The following is a 16762-nucleotide window of genomic DNA, read 5'->3' as shown; positions in this document are numbered from 1 at the left end:
CTTAGGGACTGAATTTGAGATAGAATAGGGCTAGGCCTGTAAACCAAACTGTCTCCATTTTCCCTGCAGAGGATGATTTGTTACTTTTCCACTCTTGAGTCATGAGACCCCTAGGGCACATGATTAACCCATCACCCACCCTGATAAAATAAACTGAGATAAGAGAGGAACAGATATTCAGTGAGTTGCAAAACCCCTCCCCAAGATTTGTTTACCATAATTGTAAAAATTAAGTTACAGATTAACCTTAAGAACCCTTTAGGAATTTCTGCATGCACACAAAGCTTCAAGGTGACCACTACAATGACCCTCCTGGGGTGATGATGATGAACACAATCACCATCTTGGACCTACTGAGCATGGCCCATGATGCAAGCAGGAAGAACAGAATGGACCACCTCCAGTGATGCTGGCCTGCACCCCTTAACTCCTTCCCCTATAAAAGATCCTGAACAGCTACCCTCCCCACTTATGCATAAATCTGTCTCCTCTTTTAATAAAGTGTTGCTTGCTTTACTGCTGAGTGCATTGTTTATTTCTATGACTTTGGAACCTAAAAGCCTAATTCAGTAACAATTTCATGATTTTTCCCTCTATGTTTCCTTACCTACCTCCTTCCCCAGCAGTTTAGCTTGATCATTGGTCAGTAAACCTTTGGACAAACATCTTCCCTGTTAGTATGAGCTACATGGTTCCCAGCCTGTTATTTTTATTTTTATTTTTATTTTTTTTTAAAGATGACCGGTAAGGGGATCCCAACCCTTGACTTGGTGTTATCAGCACCACACTCTCCCGAGTGAGCCACGGGGCCGGCCCTATTTTTATGTTTTAAATTACGGTCCAGATAGCCCAATCTTTGTCAATATTGTCATTGTGTCAGAGTTGTTAGTACTGGAAGTACTAGTGTTAGAAGAAAGAAGTGATTGAATAAAACAGAGCTGCTCCCACATTCTTTTTCTGCCCCCAAATTAATAATGCCTTCAGATACTGCTCTGGCTTCTCTTGATGGTGTCTTTGCTTGCCTATGTGCATCAACAGTGTTGAGTCAGTCAGCAGCTTTGCTTTGTCTTGGTGGGCCCTAGGTGGCAACCAAGAAAACTGACTGAACTCGATCTCCATATAGCTACTTCCTTGTTTTTCAACAGGGATTTCAGCCTTGTGTGTTTAGGTAGATGATGACGCTGTTACCCAAGAATTCAATACAGGAAGAAGTTCCCATTTGAGGGGAAGATAACAAGTTTGAGGTACTCAGTATTTCGTGGAGAAATATCTTACTGGCAGGTGAATATTAAATGCTAAAACTCAAGAGAGAGATTTAGATTTAGATTAGACACTATCTACCATAGGTGTTATCTACCATTGAAGCCTGCTGAGAAAAGAGGGCTTAGAACAGAACCTTGGTGAACAGCTGCAAGTAAAGGGCTAGCAATGGAAAGTGGGAAAGAATTGTCAGAGATGGGAGGAAAACATGATGGATAGAAGCCAAAAGAAAAAAGGTCCTCAGAAAGAGTTGTATTCTATACTGTAATCCTTTTGTGAAATGAGGAGTGATATAGATTAAATAATTAACACTTCTGTTGTACTGTGATACCAGATTTGTATGAGGACTGAGCTATAATTTTCAGTTATTTTCATTTATAGCTTCTCTCTTGCATGAAGTATTTGTTGTGTCAGTTGTAATAGAAATTATTTTTGAACATGACTTTTCATGTAAAGTGATTTGTATTAGCTGTCATTTAAAATTACTCTTAAGATGCTTTTTATTATGTCATGGAGAGCATCCAGTAGATATATTTGAGTTCGAAGGATGTGAAAAATAATCAAAATCCATTTGAGATGTATAGTAACTGAGTGTGGAAGACAAATGGTAATGGATAGCTATTGATAATTAAATTTGCTGACAGTTCAGCTATCTATGACCCTTCTTGCAATGATGATTGATGTATCCAGCACTCTAGGTGTACAGAAGATATTTTGTTGCCTCTTTCTTAAAAATTCTATACAAAAAAGTAGTGATTTGCTGTAAGAATTTATTTCTTTAGAATATAACCAAAGAAGAAAAAATTGCCAGTTAGGAGACAAATAAGAAGCACAGTTATTTTACTTTCTAAAAATACTAGATTCAAAGGTAAAAGGTAGATACAGTAACATTTGAGCACCTGTACAATTAAAATGTTCAGCCTCTATCTCAGTCTCAGCATAAGAAGCCAGAGGACAGTAGAATAAATACCTTCAAAATGCTGAGAGAGAATTAACAGTCTAGAATTTTTTTACTTAATTAACCTGTCATTTAAGACTAAGAACAAAAACAAGATGTTTTCAGATGTAAAAATGCAGTTTTGCCCTAACAGATCCTCATTGAAAGAATTTCTAAAGGATGTAGAAAAAGGAAGAAGGAAATGGAACACAGAAGGAAAAAGTGAGATGTGAGAAGGACTGTGATTGTTAATTTTATACGTCAACTTGACTGGGCTGTAGGGTGCCCATATATTTGGGCAAACATTTTTCTGCGAGAGTGTTTTTAGGTCAGATTAATATTTTAATTGGTGAGTAAAGCAGATTGCTCTCCCTAATGTGGGTGAACTCATCCATTCAGTTGAAGGCCTAAGTAAAACAAAAAGATAGACCCTCCTCCAAGTAAGAGAGATTCCTGCCCAACTGCCTTCAGACTGGAACATTGGCTTTTATCTGCCTTTTGAGTGAAACATTCTCTCTTCTTGGGTCTTGAGCTTGCCAGCCTTTGGACTGCAACTAAACCATTGGCTCTCCTGGGTCTCTAACGTGCCAGCTCACCCTGCAGACCTTGGGACTTGTCTGCCTTCATAATTGCATAAGCCAGTTCCTTATAAAAAATCTTGTGTGTCCATATATAAAGGGAGTATGGCCCTGACAACACCTTGATTTGGACTACTGTCCTTCAGAACTGCAATTGAATAAATTTCTTCTGTTTAAGCCACCAAGTTTGTAGTGCTTTATTATGGTGGCCCTAGGAAACTAATACAGATGTTAAGAGTCTTGGGTTATTCAGGAGAATAGAGATATTGACTAATGTAGAGTTTTTATCAGGTGCGTATGTTAACATTTTAAGGGTAATCACTAAGAAATAGAACTTGAATATCCAGATGGAGGATAAGGAAGGAATAAAGAAAATTTGATCAATGCATTCAAAGGCAGGAAGGAGGGGGGAAAGGTATAAGGAATCTTAGGAAAAACAATAAATAAGAACACAATAAAATAATAGAATGAACCCAAATATATAAATAATGCAAATAGACTAAACCTAGCAATTGAGACTCCTTTTGTATTCTGGTTAAACTTGTGGGCTTCTCTTCAGGATAGTGGTTAAGTGCAAAAGTAGGTAGGGTTAAAGGAAACCCAGTGTACTAAACACATTATCAGAGCATTTCACATATTTGTAACATGCTAATCACATGAGCTTTGTTAACACATTAAAGTAACATGATCTAGTGGTAGGTCTAATAACTTTTAATTACTAGTATTTTATGATATCTGCAATAACTGTAATGTGATTGCTGTTGGTTACAGTTACAGATGGTTTGTTGTCTACATTCATAAATAAAATGCTAAATTTCAATTAAGTTTAGCAGAAATAAAGATGGTTTCCCATCATTCAGATTTCACTAACCTCTGAACTCTATCCCTGGAGTCATGTCAAGAACCCTAGCCCTAGGTGTTATTCAAGTGAAAATCTCTCCTAAGTAGCTACCGTTTCCCTTGTATAAGGGAAGGAGGCAAAGGATTGCTACCTTAGCTACCTCCGTGTGTCAAAGGACTTTTCTTTTTTGGTTTTTTTGGTTTGTTTGTTTGTTTGTTTGTGTTTGTTTTTAATTTTTATTTTGTCGATATACATTGTGGCTGATTATTGCTCCCCATCACCAAAACCTCCCTCCCTCCTCCATCCCCCCTCCCCCTCCCCCCCAACAATGTCTTTTCTGTTTGCTTGTCGTATCAACTTCAAGTAATTGTGGTTGTTATATCTTCTCCCCCCCCCCGTTGTGTGTGTGTGTGTGTGTGTGTGTGTGTGTGTGTGTGTGTGTGTGTGTGTGTGTGTGTGTGTGTGTGTGTGTGTGAATTTATATATTAATTTTTAGCTCCCACCAATAAGTGAGAACATGTGGTATTTCTCTTTCTGTGCCTGACTTGTTTCACTTAATATATGTCAAAGGACTTTTCTAAGAAGCTTTCCTCTTAGGTTTTGACCTTTTAGATGAGCTTGAGTTGCCAAATGTGGATCCTGGTGAATTAAAGGAGCCACTCAGTACGGATAAACCCCCAATCTAGGCAATTTCTGTTTGACTCACATAACGAAGAATAAGTGCTCCAAATAACAAAATCCCTGACTTAGATTGGTTTAAAATAATGATAATATTTATCCTTTCTCAGAACTGGAAGTCACTTACAGAATATAGCTGCATGGAAGTGATTTGAATAAGATGGCCAGTGGGGGGGGGGGGGGGGTAAAATAAGCAGATGCTGGTGGGCAGCTAACAGAGTCCATTTCAAACCCCACAGTGATTCTATGGCCCTGCCTAGAAGTGGGGCAGAGCAACCTGGAAACAGATAAATTAGACATAGAATGATTTTCCATAAACCTGGCTACAGACTCCTTTCCATCCCTTCATTCAAGAATTCCTGTTAACTTATTAAGGTCAAGACCAGAGTTTTTAATGGGCATGGAAGAGAATGGATCCCCTTCCCTGTGTGTAATTTTCCATATTCCTCTCCGAGTTCTTAGCATGCCGTTGACCTAATTTAGCTATATGTATTGGAAATTGGATTCATATAAGTAAAAAATGAAAAATTTCTCAAAAAAGAGCTGCTTGTTATGAGATGTTAGTGGCATCATTTTCCATTAAGGAAAAAAAGTGTCCCATCAGCGTAATGAGAATTACAGCCCTGGAGAGTCCTAGGCCTGCATCAGAGCAGTCAGAGTGCTCAGGAAAATGAACGTCTAAGATTCAAAGGGAGGAAGGAAAGGCAGTAAAGAAGACTAGGAAAGGGGTAGGAAGAAAGCCAGGGGGATGTGGACCTGGGAACTGAGAAAGGAGAGTGCTCAGCTGGGACAGAGTTGCTAAGAGGTCAGTTTAGAGGATAAAGAATTCCCTGGAGTTTAGTAACATGGGGGTTATTGGTGCCTTTTAGTCAGAGCAGAGAGAAAAGAAAGAGTAAAAACATTTTCAAGGGACTAAACACCCACTGAAGATAAGTAATAAAAAGAAAGATGTTAGGTTTAAGTGAAAGTATAGAAATAGTAAGAATATAAGTTATATCCATAGAAGGGGATAAGGGAATGAGAGTTAGACACAAGTCCAGTAGCTGAACATTAAAAATAAATTTAAGAATTTGGGAACAAAAATAAAGAATTGTATTTTTTCCTTTGAATCATAAAATTAGAATTCAATAAAGGGAAAATAAGGAAAGACAAAGTAGAAGCAGGAAATCTAAAGAATATAGAGATTATATAGGTTGAGCATGACTAGTCGAAAAATCTGAAATGCTCCAAAATTCAAAATATTTTGAGTGCCAGCATGATGCCACATTTGGAAAATTCCACACCTGACCTTATGTGACAGGTCGTGTGTTTTATGCACAAAATTACTTAAAATACTGTATAAAATTACCTTCAGGCTATGTGTATAAGGTCTATATGAAACATAAATGAATGTCATGTTTGTACTTGGACCCCATCCCCAAGATACCTCATTAGGTATATGTAAATATTTCAAAATCTGTAAAAATTCAAAATCTGAAACACTTTTGGTCCCAAGCATTTTGATTAAGAGATACTCAACCAGTAATCTAATTCAGGAATAGGAAAGCATATAGCCATAACATATCTGACAGTGGTAACATCCAAGTCCAGAGGAACTAGTTAGTCTTATTTTATTGCTTGTTTTGTAGGAAACAACTGATAGGTCTAGTCAGGACATTATCACTTGAAACAGAGATCTTTGGCATAAGCTTTTTTTATGTCACTTTTTGCTTAATTTCCCTCTGTCATTCTTCCCTTTCTCCCTTCATCAAATGTGTTGGACATCTACTACATGCCAGACACATTAGCGGAGATGCTAGATCTCACATTCTAGAAGGAAAGATTTAGAAATGAACAGCCAGTTACTAGACAGTATGATAAATGCCAAGTTGGGTGGTAATCTCAGGCTGCCATGGCAACTTGAAAAAAGCACCCAGCTTAGTCTTAGGAGGCTGGGAAGGCGTTTTGGAGAAGCTATTTTAGCAAAATCCTGAGGCTCAGAAAGTGGTCAGCAAAGGAGTGGTGGGACTGGCATTCAGGAGGAGGAAACAAGAAACAGGCTCTGTGAGTGAGAGGCACATCTGAGCAGCTGTGCTATGTGCCTAGAGTGAAGATGACCACCTGTCTTGACCACCACTGCAGAAGAATGCCTTCCTAATATAATTCTTGCTTCTGCTCCAGCCTAGAGAGGCTTACAGCCTGCAGCAGATTGGCAGCTGTCAGGGCTAGGAAGGAAATATTAACACCATAACATGGTGACTGCTACTTATTATGTGGGGTATTTGCATTTTTAAGAGATGAGGTTTTATTAAATGAATCAAAGAGGAGAGTTTCAGATTGGTGGGGTGGGGAAGAGAGGTTTTATTCATGTATTCGTACATACATCCATACAACCTTTAAATATTTACATATTCTTTGTACCAGCATATTCTTCCCCTTTTCCCATTACAGGTGGGGTCATCTTTTCAGAACTTGATTTTCTTAAATTTGTGTAGTGTTGTAGCTTCTTTTATGTATCATCATATTTGATTTTCACAAGATTTTGAGAAGGGCTTAATCTTTGTTCTGTGTTCTTAGGCTAGTAACTTTTGTATCCCCCGCCTTCCTGCTTGGTTAGTTTAAAGTTCTATTTAGGTTTCAACTCCTACTAAATCTTTATCATTATGCTTCTGTCTTCCTTTCTTAAATTTCTAAGAACTCTACATGTTGATTATTTCTCCTGTCTTGATATTTAACTCATGCCAGTCGTGCTGCCTCAAAATACAGAGTTTCTTTAAGATTCAAGACCAAAGTGTTTGTTGCATTGTACTTCTCTTTGGTATGTTGCTAAGCACATAAGTTAATATTCGTTGAGGTGAGGATTCCAGAATTGTTTGGTTCCTATCAACAAGTAAATAAAAGTCTTGTAACTATTTTTGGACTCAACAGGAAAGGCCATATAGAAAAAAAATTTAAGTTTTTCTGCAGTCTGATATTTCATATAAACTATAATTTCAAAATTTCATTAGAACTTCTAATAATTTTCCCAGTAAATAATAAATGCAAAGAAGTCAGAGATGGTATCCTCCTATGAATTTGGCAGATGAGAAAAACAGAAGTAAAATGATTCTGAATTTGAACAGAAATGCTATTGACAAATTTTAATCATCTTTGATGCAACAGTATGTCTTCACTTAATAAATTGTTTTAAGTATAAACAGCTGGTATTAAATTTTGAAGTAGTGTCACTTAATCACAGTCATCATTTGTCTTGAAAAGTTGTTTTAGAGCTGTTAACATTATTTTCATTGTTCATATTATTTTTTAATTACAGGAAGGAATAACTAGATAAAATGAGTATACTGTGGTATTAAGTGATTATGAAAACCCCTTAATTTCTTCTTCTGAATGATAAGTACTACTTCCTTCAATAGGAATTTGCATATCTTAATGTTGCTTATTCTTGCATATTATATTCTTACTGATACAGATGTTTTCAGAAACCTTTCATGGATGATGATTTGGGTGAATTTTGGAGAACAGGAACATTCTTTTGCTCATACAGTCTGTTGTTGGAATTTGTTTTGGTTATGCAGTTGTTCATAAAATCTGTTTTTAGTGGGTGGGGATTCCGTTAGGAGAATTTTAAAGTTCTCCTTCAGTATGTTTGATGTACTTTTTTCTGTGGTTGCCCCCCTTGCTGTGCCTTTTCAGTCTTAGAACATTGTGAATATTATCAAACTTTTGTTCTTATAAGTGGACTGTGACACTGTCAGAGGAACATGGCAGAGTGGATGAGACTTGGATATAGCTGTTAGGAGAAGAGGATGTGGGATGGAAAGATGCTGCTGTGTTATAGGTAAATTTCTTATACATTGGCACAGAATATCCCCCAAGGAACCAAACTGGATTGCTAGGACAAGATAGGATGGACACTGATTAAACAAAAGGAAAGGGAATTTATTTTTTTAACCACTGAAGAGAAAAGGAATTATTATAGACTTTTTCACATACATAACTATGTGGTAAGAATATCTCAATCTTTATAAATAAGTAAAAAATTAAAGATCAGAGAATTTAAGTAACCCGTGATTTACCTGCTCAGCTAGTAAGTAATTGATCTAAAATTTGGACCCCAGGTCTTACAGATTCTATAACTATGTTGTTTCTACTTTACTACACTGTAAATGTGTGTGAAACCACAGGGAGGAAGGGATAAGTCACAGAAGAATGAATGAATGTTTTATAGAAGCAAATGTACAGATCTCCATACATATTCTTTATTCTGCATTTTCTTCAGCGTTTGTATAGCAGTGTGTTTTGATAAATAACACATGAACATTTAAAAACAGTTATTTAATTGCTCCCTATTTGGATACAGTATTTGACATTTTCCTAAAGACAATGAGGTTGTTGTAACACATCGCCTAAATGCTTGTATTTTAATACACCATAATTATCTATGAAACAGATTATCTCTGAAAGTAAACAGTCTGTTTCAGGATTTTATGATGCGTTGACTGTGTCTTTCATTAGTTGACTACTGAAATCATGACATAGGCTTTTTTCCCCCTGTTCAATTAATTGAGAAAGAGTTAAAACGTTTCAGAGTGTGGAAACTAAGGAAAAAGGTAAGTAATTGTTGTAGACAGTATCAGTCATGATAAATTGTGAAAACATTCGTCTTGTACTTACTGTGTATTAGGAGACCTCTGATAGCAAATAGGCTGTCATTGCAATCCCTCACTGTAATAATTATAAGAAAATTTGGGGAAAGATATTTAAGTGGGAATGATACATGTAATATATCTCTGAAGGTAGTGGCATCTCTACATTTTACAGTTTAAGCATTTAGTTTCTTTTGCTAAGCAGTATGCTTTTGGGTGTGTGGAATGCAAGTACTTCCCCACTGGTGGCATCTCTTCATATGCTACAATTATACTTTATTAACAATTGTTTAATTTTTTATGATTTATTTGCTTCTGGTGTCACCCTTTTGAGTCAGTTTGTTGTGTTCCTGTCCCTCCCTTCCTCCCAAACATACACAGTACTGGTCGCAACTGACTCCAGGAGACAGGGCCTGCCATTCTCTGCTGCTGCGTGCTGGTCATCTCAGATTTTCCTTTGGTGACTTCTTTCCTCTTCCAGACTGCCCTTCTCTTTTATTTTAACCTTTCCTTTTAACCTGTTATAAAAGTGAGGGTTGGGAATGAGAAGAACAGTCAGGGGCTTCTTTTTAAGATTGGCACACAGTGCCTGAGCTCTAATGGCTATATGTGCCGGATCAAAAATTGGGGCGCTTGGTCTGACAGATTCAAATGTATTTATGGGTATTTGAAACAAACTGTCCCCCAAAATCTAGAACAGTGGCCATGTAATTTGTAATCTCAAGGGATGGATGGTCTTGGTGTCTTTGTGTATCCTGTTAGGTGAATATAGTAAGTGTATCTTGATGTGGAGTTGTAGAGTAATTTTTACCAGTAAATATAAATTAGAGGAATAATGTATTTATTCTACTCTCATGTTAGACAAGAGAAAACTTCAACTTTCAAATATAAGCCAAAACTGAACTTTTCTAACTTCCGTAGACATTTTTTAAGAAATTGTTCAAGCATGCTTGGATTTCAACAAGGCCACTTGGTAACTGAACCAAAGATTACTTTGGCTTCCTCATTTACCCCAGGCAAAATTAATTCCGTTTTCCCATTGTGGTGGTAGTGGTAATGGGGTTTGTATGTGGAGAGACTAGTAAGAGAAAATGAATGAACAGAACTGGATCAGATCAGTCACCTGGGTTTGGGGGATTTTCTTCTGTTTGCCTTTCCTTTCTCTTCTCTTTACCAACCTACACTGGATATAATCAGTCTTTTTTATTTTTTGTCAATCTGTAAAGTTAAAAAGAAATTTTCATTGTTTTAATTTGCATTACAGGTAACATTGTAATGGAGTATCTCTCCCCCTGTACAGATATTGATTCAGGTTCATTGTATTATTGTTTGTGGATATATTCATAGCTTTGCTGGCAGTAAGCTGCTTGAAGTGCTTTAGATCTATATAGTATTCAGAGAATACTTGAACACTTCAATAAAGACTTAATCAATTTTATTTATCTTTAATGTGTGTATTTTTTTTCTTTTGTTTAGTTGCTGATCACCTGGGCTGTGATCCTCAAACACGATTCTTTGTCCCTCCTAATATCAAACAGTGGATTGCCTTGCTGCAGAGGGGAAATTGCACATTTAAAGAGAAAATATCACGGGCTGCTTTCCACAATGCAGTTGCTGTGGTCATCTACAATAATAAATCCAAAGAGGAGCCCGTCACCATGACTCATCCAGGTAAACAAGGAAAAAAACGGGGTTATAGATTTTGTTTTTCCTCCTAGAAATTACTGCTTTGTAGGTAGGTATTCTGCCTGTGCTGATACCATATAATTTTCAGCATAATTCTGTGATTAGATTTACTTTTGGCACTGCCATTTGTCTGTTGAGATGTATGTCTTTTTCCCTAAATTCAATTTTTTTCTTTTTCTTAAATAATGGCCGTGACAGTCTATAAAACATACATTTATTAAGTAACTGGCTGTGATTGAATCCTTAGTTGTTTTTCATTTCTGTATTTTGCTTGATAAATTTGAAAAATAACAAATTTGATTCAGAATCATGGATTCTCAAGGATTACCTGTCCCGGAAGGATTCTTTTTATCTCATCAAGATAAATGTTAAACTGATGTAGTAATTAGTAAAACTGCAGTTGTAACAATGTTTTTCAATTTCTTATAGAAGCAATTAGGATATTTTTCATGTAACTGTTTTAACAATAGGTGCGGTTTATTGAGCACTTACTATACATATATGCTAGGCACTGTGCTAAGAGCTTTTCAGATTTGTTTCTTAGACCTCACAATATCCATGTGTGATATAAGTACTCTCCCCATCTTACTAGGAGGCTGAACAGGTAAGGGTCAGCAGAAGAGTGCCGATACCCAAGTTTGCTGATGTTCTTTCGGTTTCATCAATCCATCTCAAGTTAAAACCTAGATAAAGTTTAGTTTTGCATTCATAAAGATGTTAGAGTTTACTAACTTTTAATTTTAAAAATTGACTTTTCATCATACAGTTAATTTTTACATAATCCATTTTTACACTGGTATCTTGCAAATACTTGCTCACCTTAATTGAGGTCATCTGTACTTTTGTGCATATCATGATAGAATAATGCAGATGGATTTAAATTTTATTACTCTGTGACTTTTCTTCCATTTAAACCATGTCTTAGAACCAAAATATATATTCTTAATTACAAAGGTAAACGTGCTTGTTGTAGAAAACTGAAAGTAAAGCACAAAGAGTAAATAGAAAGAATGTATCATTTTTCACTACCTAGAGATCACTGGAGTCCTGTAACTTTTAATTTTTTTAGGGAAACCAAAAGAAAATTAAAGGGCAGTGTAATTTAGCTGGACATCTGGGTAGAAACACTGAACTCGATAGTGGTTCTTCTGCTTAGGTTTCAGAGCAGGTGCCACTTTGCTTTCCACAGTTGTCTTAGAGGGAAGAAAAACTATTTGAAATTTTGGACCTAAGATAGCTTATTTTTATCCCACACTGATTTTTTCTTTACTAAAAACATGAAGAAAAATGGACAGAGAGAAATTCAGAATTTCTGAGTATTTCTCTTTCCCAATGATGTTACTTTACATACACAAAACCACAGAGATGTTACTAGAATGAGAATCTTTTAATAAAAATATGAGATCTGGGGGATTATAAGAGAGGAAATTAAAATCTTTTAAAATTTTTTAAAAATTATTTTTGTTTAAAAAAAGGCAATACAGCATTTCCCACTGGAGTTCCTTGAAATGTTAGTTTATTCAGATATGTTCATAGATGATCCATGTAAGGAAAAAGGTAAATGGTAAAACAAGCTTTCGAAAATGCTTGAAATGTATTCCACTTTTAGAAGCTAATACTCATTAACATCGAGGTCTCTAAGAAGTCACACAGTAAAGAACCTGTTTTATTTTGATTAACATATTGTTTTCCAAACTTATTTGACCATGTCAAATCACAGATTAGTGTGTAACAACACAAATAAGGAAATTCAGGGGTAGAGTTGAAGGATATATTCATAGGAAATGGCACCTTTGTAAAGCAAACAAAATGGAGATGTACATAAGAGCAGTAGGAAATGGCTTTATGTTGTGATTAGATTCATAGAAAATTAGAATAATGTAGGAAATTAAATTGATATAGTACTTTGGCACTATATATGGTATAGTTAAAGAACTCATATACTGTGATCCAGTAATTTCACTCCTCGATTCATACTCTAGAGTACTTTTCAGACTTCAGCATGCATATAAGTCACTTGGGAATCCTGTTAAAATTCAGATTCTGATTCAGTAGGTCTAGAGTATGGCCTGAGATTCTGTATTTTTAATAAGTTTTCAGGTGATGCTAATATTGCTGGTCCACAGGTCTTGCTTTGACAAATAAAGAAATAAAGAAGACAAGAAACCTAAGTTTCAGTCCCAGATTTTCCACTGACTTGCTCTGCTGCACAGATCAAGTTGCCTCCTGTGCAGGGATTGGAGTAAATGCTCTCTCTGAGGCCTCTTGTGACTCTAAATCTTGATTCTGTAGAAGGCTATGAATCTCTGTTGTGAAGGACAACCACTGTTTGTCCTTCATATGAGAACTCCTCCCACATTCCATCTCCAACTGTATGAGAGCCAGTAGGGAGATTTCATATACTAGCACAAGCATTTGTAGTCTCTCTCTACTTCCTTGTTGCTCTTGTTCATGGGCATGCGTGACATGTACAAGAGTATTCATTGTAGCTTTGTAACAGCCAATTATTGGAAACACCTATGTGTCCATCACAGGAGAATGGACTAATTGTGGCCTATTTATGCAGCAATTAACAGTGAATGAATTTTAAAGCTACATGTATTTACATGAATAAATCCCCAAAACATAAAAAGCTGTAGAAGAATATTTTCAGCCATTTATTATTTGAATAAAATTAAAATGCAAAACAGTATTTATTTAAGAACATGTATGTAGGTATAAAATAATAAAAATATACATAAGATTAATAAATTCCAAATTTAGAATAATGGTTCTCTCTGGAGAGGGAGGAAGGGAAATAGGATCAGGGAGAAGTAAATGAAGAGCTTCAAACATATCTGTAATGTTTCATTTCTTAATCTGAGTGTTGGATACAAAGGTGTTTATTCTCTGTAATTTTTGGTCACTTGAAACATTTCAAAATAAAAATCATAAGAAAGAAAAACTTTGGGGGAAAGAGGAACAGGTGAAGGGACATGAAAATCAACTACAATTTTTTGAGAAGTTAAAATTTAAAAAAGGAAAGAAAGAAAGAAAAACTTTGTAAAATATTTATAAGGTAGGATTAAAAATAATGGAGAGAGGTGGGTAGCACTTCTGTCTATGACCAGGTGAGATCAGCAAATGCTCTTCCAAAAAAGCAACTATAAAACTGGACAAAATTGACAAAAACAGCCATTTCACTGTTCTGGAAATCAACCAAAGGCATACAACAATCAGACATATTTATACTTTGAAAAACTGCCAGACTTCAGGTAAGAACAATGGAAAGCTGTGGTGTTTGGTAGGGGGCTGCTTTCCACACTCCCCAAGCTATGCTGTATGGAATTTCTGCCAGAGTGGGGGAGGCTGCAAAGATTGGCAGCTTGCCCTGTGGTGATGGAAAGTGCTCTCTATTTGGAATTGTGGGCAACACCCAGGCCCAGAAGTCTGTGGAAGTGACTTTGCAGAGGCAGGCAAGCAAAAGAGAGCCAATGGCTTGTCAATCCCTAGGAAGCCAGTCTTTAAAAAGAAGGGGAAAAAAATAAGAAAGAAACTAAATAGAGATATCAGTGGCTGCACACCACAGAGGAAACAGATTTCATAGGTTTAACTCAGGCATATTAGTAAACAAAAGCAAACAAACAGAGATAATAACTCCACCAATCTTAAGGGGAAAAAAACATTAGAATTCAGAGTTGCCACAATGTATTGTCTAACATGTCCAATTTTCAACAAAAGATTATAAGGCATACAAAGAAATAGGGGAGTATGACTAATACTTGAGGGGGAAAAGTCCCCAGAAACTGACTCTGAATGTCTCCAGGTGCTGGATTTAGCAGAGAAAAATCTCAAAGCAATTAACATATGTTGAAAGAACTGAAGGAAATGATTTTTAAAGAATTAAAGGAAAGTATGACAATAATGAAAGTTAACAATGAGTCAATAAAGGTTATAAAAATTACTAAAAAGAGCCAGATGGACATCATGTAATTGGAGGATTTCAATACTGGAAATGAAAAATTCACTAAACTTCGAGAGCTTATTCAAAATAATAAAGAATCAGTGAACTTGAAGATAAATCAATAGAAATGATCCAGTCTGAGGAACAAGTTTTAAATGATTGAAGGAAAATGAACAGAGCTTCAAAGGCCTGTGGGACACTGTCAAACATACCAATATATGTGCCAGGAGAGAGGAAGGAGCAGAAAAAAATATTTGAGGAAGTAATAGCTGAAAACTTAACCAGATTTGAGCAAAACATTAATTTACATATACAAGAAGCTTAACAAAGCACAAACAGAATAAATACAGAGATTCATGTCAGGACACCGCAATCAAACTGTTGAAAGGCAAAGAGAAAGAGAATATCTTGAGAGCAGCAAAAAAAAAAAAATCATCACACACGTGGCAGCATCAGTATGGTTAATGGCTGAATTCTCAAACCAATGGAGGCCAAAAATCAATGAATGACCTAGACTATGTGCTTAAAAAAAAAAACTGTCAACTAAGAATTCTATCTCCAGCAAAACTATCTTTCAGAAATGAGGGTAAAATAAAGACATAAGCTGAGAGAATTTGTTTATAGCAGATCTGCCTTACAAAAAATCTTAAAGAAATTCTTCAGACTGAAAGGAAGTGCACTAGATGGTAATGTGAGTCTACAGGAGGAAATGAAGAGCACCAGAAGTGATAAATGTTAATGTAAAAGATTATAAATATATAACAGACAAATATATTTTCCTCACTTCTTTTCTTAACATTTTAAAATAACGCAATTGTATAGTAAAGCATTAAGCATAACAGTGTATTGTTAGGTTTATAACAGGTATAGGTGTAATATATATGACAATAACGGCATGCAGGAGGAGTAAGGAAATGGACCTATACTGAAATAAAGTTTCTGTATTTTGCTGTAATTAGGTAGTATTACTCAAGTAAATTGTGGTCAGTTAGATCTGTATTATAATCTCTAGAGCAACCATTAAGAAAATAACTTAAATTTAACATAAAAAAAATCAACATGGAATTTAAATGGTACACAAGTTGCAAGCAGACAAGAAAAAGAAATAAAAGGCATCCAAATTGGAAAAGCAGAAGTAAAACCCATTATTTACAGATTGTCTATGTAGAAAATCTGATGGAATTTATTTTAAAAGCTATTAGATCTAATAATAATGAGTGAGTTTAAAAAGGATGCAGAATATAAAATCATTTTACAAAAATTAATTGCATTTCTATACACTAGCTATGAACATTCCAAAAATGAAATTAAGAAAACAGTTTTAACAAAAGAGGTGTAAGACTTGCACACTGAAAACTGCAAACATTGCTGAGAGAAGTTAAAGAAAATCTAGATAAATGGAGAGACATTTCATGTTCATGGATTGGAGTGCTCAATACTCCAGTTAACGTAGCAGTTCTGTTCAAATTGATGTATAAATTTGATGCAGTTCCTATGAAAATTACAGTACCTGTTTTGTATAAATTGATAAGCTGATTTTAAAATTATATGGAAGTACAGAGTACCTAGACTAGCCAAAATAATTTTGAAAAAGACCAATAGCATTGGAAGACTTATTTCAAGGACTACTTGATTTCAAACTTCGTTAGTCATAGCATTGTGGTATTGGTACAAGGACAGGCATATTCAACAATGGATTGGAATTGAGAGTCTAGAAAGAAATCTTTATGGCCAGTTGCTTTTCAACAAAGGTGCCATGACAGTCCGGTGGGGAAAGGATAGTCTTCAACAAATGGTGCTGAAACAACTGTTATTCACATGCAAAAAAGAAAAAAGAACCAGGACCTTTACATTGACCTTTACATTATATAAAAATTACCTCACATTTGATAGAAGACAAAATGTAAGAGGTAAAACTGTAAACTTCCAGAAGAAATCGTAGAAGAAAAGTCTTTTTGATTTTGAACATAGAGTCCTTACATATGACTTTAAAAGCACTATCCATAAAAGAAGAAAATTATAAACTAGACTTTGTCAAAAGACACCATTAAGAAAATGAAAAAACATAGGGAGCAATAATCAGCCACAATGTATATCGAGAAAATAAAATTTTTAAAAAAAGAAAGAAAGAAAGAAAATGAAAAAACACACCACAAACTGGCAGAAAATATTTCCAAATTATACATCTGATATAGATCTTGTATCCAGAATATA

At 35.5% G+C, this 16762-nt stretch overlaps 1 protein-coding gene across 3 annotated transcripts in view; it reads left to right on the top strand.

The window, feature by feature from the left end:
* Positions 1-16762, top strand: part of RNF130 (ring finger protein 130) — a 115844-nt gene that overhangs the window by 17353 nt on the left and 81729 nt on the right. For all 3 annotated transcript variants that reach the window (XM_063086396.1, XM_063086397.1, XM_063086395.1), the window contains exon 2: positions 10396-10590. In XM_063086396.1, the coding sequence (XP_062942466.1) occupies positions 10396-10590 (195 nt within the window). The remainder of the gene's footprint in view (positions 1-10395; positions 10591-16762) is intronic.

The sequence above is a fragment of the Cynocephalus volans genome, chromosome 2 (assembly GCF_027409185.1).
Source record: "Cynocephalus volans isolate mCynVol1 chromosome 2, mCynVol1.pri, whole genome shotgun sequence".
In the NCBI taxonomy this organism is placed as follows: Eukaryota; Metazoa; Chordata; class Mammalia; order Dermoptera; family Cynocephalidae; genus Cynocephalus; species Cynocephalus volans.
Note: the sequence above shows the minus strand (reverse complement) of the source record. Positions and strands in the feature narration are given on the sequence as shown.